This window comes from Leptidea sinapis, chromosome 10 (genome assembly GCF_905404315.1).
Source record: "Leptidea sinapis chromosome 10, ilLepSina1.1, whole genome shotgun sequence".
Lineage (NCBI taxonomy): Eukaryota > Metazoa > Arthropoda > Insecta > Lepidoptera > Pieridae > Leptidea > Leptidea sinapis.
In genome coordinates, this window is record NC_066274.1 from 10954034 (window position 1) to 10966173 (window position 12140).

General features: G+C 35.3%; 1 protein-coding gene across 2 annotated transcripts in view; it reads left to right on the forward strand.

The window, feature by feature from the left end:
• Positions 1-12140, forward strand: part of LOC126966457 (uncharacterized) — a 206104-nt gene that overhangs the window by 81880 nt on the left and 112084 nt on the right. For both annotated transcript variants that reach the window (XM_050810499.1, XM_050810501.1), the window contains exon 3: positions 9886-10018. In XM_050810499.1, the coding sequence (XP_050666456.1) occupies positions 9886-10018 (133 nt within the window). The remainder of the gene's footprint in view (positions 1-9885; positions 10019-12140) is intronic.

Sequence of the window (12140 nt, forward strand, 5' to 3'; positions counted from 1 at the left end):
CTGGGGAGATGAAGATAGCACCTAGAACCACACACCAACTGCCACTTCAGTTTCGCAATCACTTGGACTATGTCGGTAACTTTGGTTCTCCTACGGATCTCCGTATTTCTGATTCGATCTCGCAGGGAAACACCGAGCATAGCCCTCTTACGACAATAGCTTTCCCATAAGGCCCTACAGTTGGCGACTACGTCTGCGTACCGTAAGTCATCACACACTGGTTGAAAGCCTTCGTCTTCAGACACAGTGGCGTTTGGGACGAGAAGATTTTACGTGTTATGTATCCGACATACCTACTTATTTATTCATATAAAACAAATCTATGCTAACACTGTATTCAGAGTTGTATTGTTATCGTGTCAATCTATTGAATGCGAACATTGCATTGTGTTGAGAGTTTCCGATGACGTATACTACTCAAACGTAAACGTGACTTTCTGTTCAACACGGCTTTTAATATATTCGTAGAAGTTTTGCAGTTTATAAAAGGAATTCATCAATTGATATAATTACAATTAAACTAATAACTTGGAAATTTATTGAAGTAGGCGTTACTTTGCGGAAACCCATAAATATCCAAAAGTTTTGAGTTTTCTTTAGTGATTATTCGATTCGAATTGAGTCTCAGCCAGAGTTTGGCGAGTCAACAACTCCTGAGGATGTCTCGTGTAGAGGCGAAACACGTGTCGAATTGTTTAAGTACAAATATTGGCGGAATTCACAAAAAGTCGAAACATTTGGATAAAAGCTTTGAACAAAAAAGGGCTTAATATATATGCTTTTTAAAGAATTCAAAACTTCTGTCGACATTGAATGATCACAGGCGACCATAGACTTTTTCGCTTGCGCTTTTGCACTACGCCCGATCCGAATCCGAACCGTACCAATGAAAACACGGTCCAAGGTAGTCGTAGAATCATTTCTATGGTAGTTTACGTAGTAGTTTACGCCCTAGATCCGGCTTCAGTCATCCGATTTCTTTCCGTCAACCGTTAGAAACAGTAACCGGACCGTATTTTTAACCGACTTCAAAAAGGAGGAGGTTCTCAAGTATTTTTTTACATCGATTACGTTGAGATTTATAATCCGACTTACGTAATTCTTCTTTGGTGCAACGCAGAATACATGCCATTTTCTCCCATAGAAATTTTACATAATTTGGTACAGTAGTTTTCATTTTATGATTTTTTTTTTTCTACGTGGATGATATTTGTTTTTTGTGTACGGCTTTTTATGAATTTTCATTTGTTTGTTATATATTATTATTATCAACTGACACTGAAAAGTATAAGATAAATAAAAATTTAATTTAATACACCTCTTATGCAAACCTTTACCTTTAACATTAATAAAATACCACTATTTGTAAGCTATTATTTATTTGGAAACCCAAGCGCTGGCAGCTATTTCGGTCAACAGATCAGCCTAGCTATCCAACGCGGAAATGCTGCCAGTATTCTTGGTACGCTTCTACTAATGTTAGTTTTAATTTTAGGTACATATAGTCATAGTATTGTGAATAAAGTTATAAGATTTGTTTTGTTTGAATATATTATTTCATTATTTGTATGTGCCACATATTGATAGCTTTGAAGTCGGTTTTTAAACGTAGTTTTTTTTAAGTGGACGGATCGGATTCGAATCGGAAGTAGTGCGAAAGCGCTCTAGAGTATACAAGCTTATACTATCTGGCAGCCCAATAATGCGATACAGCTTTGGTTTGCCAATATGTGCGTTAGCTAGTTCAATATTTAAAATACTATGTAGCATTAGCATTGCATTAGCAAAGCGTGGCTGACTGACAATCAGAATCAGTTATAGTAACTATAGATTCGCTTACATTTGCAATAAAGAAAAGTGCATACTCCCACCTTAAACGCCGGCAACGCATCTCTTGACACCTGTTGTTGTGGATGTCCATGTTCTGTTGCCTCTCTTCATCCTGTAAGCCTCTTGCTCTATTGCCCCCTCTTATATAAGAAAAAAAAGTCTGTGTGTGTACTTATGTATGCACGCAACAAGTTATACTTCTTTGTCCTAACGAAGCTAAAAGCTTTATAATGATTTATTCCTCGTGCTATTCTACGTTTTTAGAAAGAACAAGTTTGTAAAAAGTCTTGCCAAGATGGCTTTGACAGTTAATTATTAAATAAATAATACGGCTGTATAGGCTTGAACCCTTTGCCTGTCTTAATAATGGACGAAGAAATCAAAAAAAAAATAACGAATGACGTAAACGTCAAAAAATTTTAGGATCCAACTTCCACCACACTTTTGTGTTACAGTGATGCGCGCGCATCTTAAAATTTCACTCTTATATTTTTTTCATAAGGCGCCTAAAGAAGTAAAAGTTCAAAAATCTTGTTGTGTCTCTTTAAGAGATTTTTCTCTCTCCTCAGGTATTGTTTGTCTATGCTCTAGTATATTGTAAGTCTATGGTGGCGACAGATAACCTGACAGTAAAGTCAACGATACCTTTGCAAACTTCTTTACATACTTGACAAATGGCTGTGGTCGTTACTTCAGGGGCTCAATCCACAAAAATTGTTCGCCGCTTGTCCGCCCTTTGCTGTACCGAATTGGCCACTTTATCTCATGGCGTTTTTGTTTTGTACTTCTATGCCCTTATCCATCCCTGCACTACAAGATATTCAATGGACACCTCACTATATCGCTCGAAAAACAGGAGGAGAAACCGTGAGAATACGATTTGTACAGAAGACGGCGATTATTATTGAGTTTTGGTAGGGTCAGGCTGGACTTTCAACAATACTCACATCATCTATATATATATGAAAATGAATCTCTGTTTCCCTTGGTCACGGCATCACGCGTAAACGGCTGAACCGATTTCGCTAATTCTTTTTTTTATGTGTTTGCTATTGTTAGGATAAGGTTCTAATGAAAGAAATAAATAAGAAAATTGGGGGAAAAAGTTAAGAATACTTCACCACCATATAAAATTATTTCTAATGTAACCTTAGCGCTTTGGACAATTTAAACTTTTGACATAGAATTGATAGAATGCGTGCTACAGACATTGTTAAAGAGGATGTAAAAAAAAACTGAATTTCATTTATAACAGAATCTTCGGTCAGACTTATTTTATTGATAAAATACACGTTAAATAATAAATTTATTATTTCTTACACAATGTGAGATTACTGAATTTCTTAGTTAAGATCCATCACACCTAATATTAAAATTCAGGAAAATTAGCCATGTATAGTTCTTAAGAATTAGTCAAAGTTTATTTTCAATACCAAAGAACAAGGATGACTCAGATCAGATGTTGTTTGTGAAAAAATCTACGGGTCGTTTTATAGTGCTATCAATTGTTTAATGTAGTCACTACATACTATAAAACAAAGTCCTCTGCCGCGTCTGTCTGTCTGTCTGTTCGCAATAAGCTCAATAACTATTGCGCTGATTTTCATGCTCTTTACACCAATGGATTGGACGATAGTGTGGTTCTCGAGGAAGGTTTTAGTTTATAATTAGTAAGTTTTTGTATAGATTTTTCTATGCATTAAAAATAATAATAAATTGTATACAATGATGTTTGTTTCACCGAAGCCTCCAACTAATCCGCTGTCTAAACCTTTTGAGATATTATAACAAATTAATGTATGGTGGAATTGTTTATCTTATATATATGTCTACAGAATAGACCGCAATGGCATATGTATATCTTTATGGCACCTTAATACTTTAAAAAAAGGTAGTTAAAGGGTATGATCATTCAGATATACGATTTTGTTTCATTTTTAACTCATTAAATTAGATTACACATTTCCGATGGCTTTAGAATACATTATTCCCGAATACATCTTTTTTTTTCTATTGAAAGAACAGCGTCTGTCGGGTCAGCTAGTTATAAATTTATAGCAGCAATTCAACAAATAGTTTTTGTTTCAATGGAGTTATTGAATACATGTTGATTCTCGCTTTTAAATTATAAGAAATAATTATAAAAAGCGATTTGTGATGAAATTAGATTCCTTCCTTTGTTGTAAAAATGTTAGCAGATCGTTTTGTTTTGAATTAATAGAGACATCGTTTGCAAATCATATATATTCTATTGAAATAGTACATAAATAGTTTTTAACGATAAAAAAAATATATATAAGGTTCAAACCTTTGAGATGCCAACCAGTGAGAGGCTCCTTTGCGCAGGAAGCCGGCTAGATTATGGATACCACAACGGCGCCTATTTCTGCCGTGAAGCAGTAATGTGTAAACATTACTGTGTTTCGGTCTAAAGGGCGCCGTAGCTAGTGAAATTACTGGGCAAATGAGACTTAACATCTTATGTCTCAAGGTGCCGAGCGCAATTGTGGTGTTGCCCAGAATTAATGGGTTTTTCAAGAATCCTTAGCGGCACTGCATTGTTGGCAGGGCATATCAATTATCATCAGCTAAGCGTCCTGCTCGTCTCGTCCCTTATTTTCATAAAGAAAAAAAATGCATAAAAAATACATTTGTAAACTATTATTTTCATTCAGTATTTGCGTTACAAGCTTGTCCTATTATTGCAATACAAGTTAAACGAAAGAATCAAGAACACAATAAAAAATTCAATACAAAAATCGGTATTTGGTAGAATAGCTCCAAACTCAGTTTATATGCAAATGTACCGTACAGGTGGGTGGAACTCTATGGGGCCGTGAAAGGTCATCCAATATGGTTTGCTTTATTTAATATTTAATAGATAAACGCTGGTTGTACGTTAGTCGTACTATGAATAGACAGGGTAAATACTCCGTCTGTAGTTAGTTTGTTTTGTGTTTTTACTTCTTCGCTTTCAACGTTTTTTTCTATATGAAAAGAATAAGTCTTCACCTCACTTCAAGTGTGAGAACTTTTGGGTTTTGTAACAATCCTGAGCGGCACTGCATTGTAAGGGGACGGGCATATCAACTACCATCTGCTGAACATCCTGCTCGGTTCGCCTATTTTCATTAAAATCGAAAAAAATTGCGATCGGAATAATTAAAGTATAGGGTTGACAAAATATTCATTTTTTTTTGTTGAAATATATGCCTTTTGGAAACCTTTATGCACAAGAAAATATCTCTTTTGTGTAGGCATTAAAAGTAGAAAAATATTGTTAATTGCAATATCACAATGAAGATATAATGTTTTTAAATAAAAGAAATACTTCACATACTCAGTGCAACGAACGTTTTCCTAATTTTTTAAATGTGAATAATTTATTAGCTTATTTTACTACTTTAAGGCGAAGAGTAAGCAGAAAACACGCAAACATGGTGTTTTTAGACATGTTTTGTGGTGAAAGTATAGCATTTCGAGCTATGAACATTACTTAATCCTGTTACACATATCCTTAAGTCTTATTTGTAGGTTGCTAATGCTTGCTGTTGGTTATAGTCAACAGTGCCGAGCCTTTTTGAACTACCACTTTTCTTTGAAGTTAAACAAGTTTTTTGGCATGGCGTGACGCATTTTTTTGGTACTTCTCTCAGAAAAGTTATTTTTATAGCTTGTCCTTTTTTGTGTAAGTTCATTTATTCAGATAAATAGTGAATAACGAGGATTGGGAGCATATAAACTGTTTTCCACGCAAGAATTTTGAAAATATTGGCTTTGTTACATAGATGGCGGGCCGGCTGCCGTGAACTCATATCGCTCAAGGTCGCTGGCATTTAGTGTCGCCTTAACTTACTCGCGTACTGACTGAGCAAGCAGACGCGCGAGGTAAATCCTCGATCGGTCAAGATCACAGAGTACCTTAAGTAAGTCAAGATATGCCTCGCCCGAGGCAAACGCACGTGCTGCGGTCGATCGTTGTCGGTTTTTGTCCATGCTCTAAAGCGCCATTGGCACGTGCACTGTGCAGTCTATGTTCGCCTTCATGTTAAGCTGAAAGCTCGATGTTGGCCTGACCGTGGCTCAGCCATGTCGCGCGCGGCAATTTCATGCAAAAAATATACTGAGTGGTTTTTTGGCAAGTTGGAAATTACGAGACTTAGACAAAAGACGTGAAAGGAGTCGTGCCCTCGATTTAAAAGAAACCAATAAATGCATATTTAGTTTTATGAGAGAGTATGACTCCTTTCACGACTTTTCTCTATGTACCGTAGTTTCCAACTTGGCCATCACCGCCCTTCGAAAAAAACCACCCTGTATAGACCGAGGTGACCTTCCGCGCGCTTTCTTCGCGAGGATGCTCGCACAGTCAGTACCCAACTTATAATGTACTGCATTCAACCGTTACAAATACACATTAGCTTATTTACATTACTATGTCGGTGACGGGTCATTGGTGCGGTATAATTACCCCCCCTGAAAGTGCCCAAGGTGCTTAAAAGAGTCCTACCATAATGAGGTTTTATCTTGTGATAATATATTGCTTTAACACAGATAATAAACGAAGTTACATACAATATTTTCCGCTGGTAAAGTCAGTTGAAAGTTATTAAATTTTAACCGAAGTTCGTGAAGATCTTTCATTTTCTTCGCACTTCCTCTAGCGGATGAGGTTTTGCTGGGATATACGTGGCTTACTTTATAAATCTTTTTACTTATTTTCTCTTATATAAAATTTTGCTTTTAAGATTTCATGAGGTAACAGTTTAACACACAAGAAACATACAAATCTAACTAAATACACTAATTTTTATTCAAAAACTACTACCTATTCAAAAATTTACATGAGAAGAACGCGCGCAAGAAACCCAACGGTCTTTTTATTTTCTTGAAATAAAATTTCATCAGAATATACTTTAGTATAATAAAATTTATTATTAAATAACCTGAAGGCGGCGCTCTATTTACAATCTGCGGTATCATTAGAAAGTCAGTAACGTTATAGCAGTCAAGTATGCCACATAAACATTTCCTAATACTTCTTTTGAATTTCTTAAGTAAAATATATGTTTTGTACATTTTCTGGGATCATTTTGTATAATCATCGCTCAGTAAAATATTTTATTGACTCGAGTTACCCGAGAAGAAGGCAAATCAAGTTTATCTTTATCCCTGGTTTTATCATCATGATTCTCGCAGTTCCTAGCAAATTCGCGTATGTGCCTATTACATATCTATAGAATGATCATGAATATGTTGAGATGCAATAGTCAAAATTTTCATTTCTTTAAATTTTTATGCTAATGATCCATAACATATTTGATAGTGCGTAATTACCTATATTTTGAAGTGAAAACTTCTTTAGCAGCGTTGAGCACTTTTCTTGGGATGGGTATAAAATGTTAAACTCACGTGAGGATACGTGGCCTGATCGAAAATTCTTAAAACAGCGTTGAAATTATGGATGAAAGATTTGTTCTACTAATTTATTAAAGTTCGGCTATTTCAACTTAAAGATCATACAGTCATTAGACCAGTGGTTGCATCATTGTGATTGCGAAGCCGAAGCACCGCGAGGTCGAGGGATCGAATCTCAACCGTGAAATATTTTTACAGTTTAATTATTTGGTTTTTAAGCTTTGTCATTAGCCAAGACTCCCCCTAATTTAGTTTAGTATTTCTTTGTTCAAATTATCACTTATACCTGCAATCCCAGAGTGCAACCCGTGTTTTTTACGTCAGTTATATTAATACGTACCTATGTATCCATCACTACTCTATGGTTAAAGCGATTAATAATAATAAATAATTTATTTTCAGGCATTACCCATAGACATACAATCTTAACTTAAATTAAATTAAATTGCAGATGAAATTACAGTTTAATATGTTAAGATATGAGAAAGATTGAAATCGTTTCAGATTGCTAACTCTTATTATTATATATATCCTTGCCTTGCGCTATGGGGATTCCTAAATCCCAGTTTGTAGGGAAATATTTTTTGTATGGAGCCACTTTTCCGTTATCGTGGCAATATACACAATTTATTGTATTTTGATTACATTTTGAAGATTTAACGGCCTGGCCACGGGGATGTGCGGTAGGAACGGCGAAGCAGTGGGAGTTTGAGGACGACGGGCAGTCACGTACACGAAACACGTTGGCCGCCGCGACTACACAGGCCGAGAGAGATATCTTTATCAAATTTATCTCGATATTCCTTAGAAAATAATAGTTTTTTTGGTTCAAAACGTAATATTTGGAAGAAATTGTGGAGTACATGATTTGAATAGGAATCGGAGTATAGATTTAGAATTCCACAAGAAGTACGAATACAGAATGTATCCAATTAATAATTCTCGATTATTATATTCTTATTAATATTCAACCAGAAAAAAAACTTTTACAGTTCATTTTATTCTACCGCTTAATCTACCGCTCGATTCCGTGGCTTGCGCCGTACTGATTCATGCATTTGTTTCAGTCGCCGGCCGCGCCGTCAGTGGAACGCGTGGTTCACTCGGTCGCCATTCGCTGCAGCTCGTGTCTTGATCAGTACATTTCGATATATTTGTTCTAGTCGCTAGACGCTTCGCCGTTCGCACCGCGTAAATATTTGCTATCTCGACAGTCCCGTGGCCAGGCCGTAAGCACGTTGCACGTGCACGTTTGAACGGAACCATCATTCATCTTCTCATGGTATTAGACAAATACTTTATAAGAATAAGACCAATATTTTTTAAATTTTATAAGTTTTTCTTGAGAGTTAATATCCGCTAAGATTTCTCTTTTCACCAATTCGACACGTGTTTCACCTCTGTACGTGGCATCTTCAAGAGATGTTGACTCGCCGTATTATGAAACGAGACAGATAAAATGTAAATATTTATTACAAACAGACACTTCTATTTTATGTACATTTTTTACTGATTTAGCATATAGATATATTAGCATCGTATATAAAACATAATAAAAAATAAAATAAATGTTTAATTATCATTTTAAGCATTATTATATATATATAGTGTAAATTTTCATGTGTTTCTGTTATTTTAACGTTTCAATGGTTTTTGTTAATATCAAATTGTGTGCATAGAAAAATAACTGCAAGTTTTAGTTGATCATTCTTTAATATTATATAGATGTATCTAATGCTCTGTGAAAATTTTAAGAAATAATCATCTTAACTGTTGCTTCTCAATATATTCTTGATATTGTTATGTGTGCACATAGGCACCTATGTGAATTTGCTAGAAACTGTCATAACCATAGTGATAATACCAGGAATTAACATAAACTTATTGTGCTCACTACTCGGCTAAGTCGAGTTAGTAAGTCATTTGTGGGGCGATGTATATGCTTTAACAACAAGATCCCAGAAAATGTTAAAAACAAATGTAATACAAAATTCAAAAGAATTATTAAAACATGTTTGTGTTGTAAAGGTTACTATAACAGGTTACTATGACTTGAGGAGCAACCGCCCTTAGGCTTTTAAATAATAAGTTTTATTTTATGATATTACATTGTTACCATATTTTTAAGAAAAAAAAAACAAGCTCTTAGTTTTAAGCGCCCGTTCTTCTAAGGTCTAAAGCATACTTTTTCGAATGCGTGGTAGTATTTGACGTGCAATTAGTGATTTTTTTATGACGGTAAGGGACAAGACGAGCAGGACGTTCAGCTGAATGTAATCGATACGCCCTGCCCAATGATGTGCCGCTCAGGATTCTTGAGAAAGCTAAAAATCTTAGCGGCACTACAATTGCGCTCGTCATCTTGACACATACGATGTTACGTCTTATTTTCCCAGTAATACTTCAGACCAAAACACAATAATGCCTACACATTTCTGCTTCATGGCAGAAACAGGCACCGTTGTGGTACCCATAATCTAGCCCGCATCATGTGCAAAGGGCCCACCCTCCGATATTTTAAGTGCTATTTTGAATATAAATATTTAAATTTGAAAACATAACCACTACACTAATTCTTACGAGCATGGTACTATATTCAAAAGAATATTTAAAAATAACATTCATCTTTTGCTCTAGGTTCAATGGGCCCCGGCGTGCCAGAGAACATAACTGTGACATTTCTGAATCCAACTACAGTACGGGTTTCATGGTCGACTACTGCTGAACTGGTGGAAAAGTATGACGTCACTTATAAGCCATCTGACGCTAGGTAAGATCAAAAACATTATCAACTGTAAAGTAGATCCCCTAGATGGAGCCACAACCTGAGATTTACGAACGTCACTCGAAACTGAGCCAACCTCAGTGGTAGAGCGCTCGGACGGAACCAGAGAGATCTCGGGTTCGAGTCCCGCATCGTTCATAAATTTTGGTTACTAATTTAATTTGTTTAATTAATCACAGAAGTGAGAGATGTCACATTAAAAATAACAAATTAATTAACAAATACAATATTCTACTAAAATCTAAAATATTTTTTGATAATGCTAAGTTCTCTCTCTATATCTCTATATCTCTACGTGGGTATCATAAAGGCTTTAAATGGGTGTAATTTTAACTAAATTATTACATTTTGAAGCCTTTGCAAATCAAAGTATTCACAGTTCGTGCTTCTGGAAAGACAACGACATATCAGTAATACATATAAATAATTAAAAATTAAGACAATATCAACGATATAAATAATTCATTTTTTTAAGAAATAACCCACTTTAAAATTCAGATACCTATATTTAGTGTATGTAGTTTTAATATAAAATATTGTACTCTAACGAGGATAAGGAGAATAAGGGACGAAACGGTTCAGCTGATGGTAATAGATACGCCCTGCCCATTACAATTTGCAGTGCCACTCAGGATTCTTGTAAAACCCCAAATATTCTGAGCGGTACTACAACGGCGCTCGTCACCTTGAGACATAAGATGTTAAGTCTGATTTGCCCAGTAATTTCACTAGCTACGGCGCCCTTTAGACCGAAACACAGTAATGCTTACACATTACTGCTTCACGGCAGAAATTGGCGCCGTTGTGGTACCCATAATCTAGCCGGCATCCTGTGCAAAGGATTCTCCCACTGGTATATATATACTGAGCTAGAGGTCCCGGGTTCGAATCCCGGTAGGTACAATCATTTATATGATGAATATGAGTGTTTGTTTCCGAGTCATGGATGTTTATATGTATTTATGTATGTTTAAGTAAGTCTTTTGTATCATATATATTATAGTTGTCTGCCAGCCGAACGGCTAAAGTGTACTTAAAGAAAATCTAAGGACACTTTTCTCCTTAATCGTGTGTCAATTGTCACTGTCCGAATCGGGTTCTCAATTCAACAAACGTAACCTAACTGATTAAATGTTTTACATTGCTGCTTATTGACCAATAATATTTTGAGCAGATGGAGTAAATGCGGCAATGCATAGATAAAGCAGTCTAATCTTATTATGTTGTAATTTGTGGCGTGTTTCATATTCCGGCTGTTTTTATACGACGTGATTTGTCTATATGTAAATCATAGTCGAGAAACAGTAATGTGCGATCATAACTGTGTTTCGGTTTCAAGAGCCGTACATCTAGTAAAAATCTTGTCTCATAGTGGAATGCGGTGATTCACTTAGAACGTCTAGATACACTGTGACAGCTGTGAAATCTTCAAAAAAATTTTGAAGGAAATGAGGTTGGAAAGAAAGATTGAATGAAATGAAATCCCTATTTTGAGCAATGTACACAAACACACAAAGTCCTAAACAAATCGGGATTAAAAGACCTAGCTTATCACACACACTAAAGTAATAAACCTGGCCTGGTTTCATCAGTTGTCTAGCAGCAATAGGCTCTATCTAGGAGTATATATAATCTTTGATATTTCTAATAAAATAGCTTTAATTTCATCTTCCATCAAAAACATCATTAAAATATCTACAGCGAAATATAATGAATTCGTAATATGCATTAACTCTGTCTTGCTCAGTATTTAAAAAATGCTACAAAGATGGGATTTTAAGCATGCATGAAGTTATCCGCTAGCCATCAACCTGTTCATATCCGAATGTCCATTAAAGCATGGCTTGTTTTATTGCCTTAACCTTTCTATATTTAATGGAAATCCATTTGGGCATAAAAAGCGAACCAAAGGTTTGTTTAACCGCATTAAATCAAAAGATTTTTACGATATACAATGTTGTAGGGACATTGTAAAACATAAGTATTTCAATATATTGATGAATTGATAATAATTTCGCTTAACGATTAATAACTTTAATGAAATGGTTTTAAGACGTAACCCCTTGCAGTTCGTTTCATGATGTTTCTTGGTCAAGTTGTTAAACTT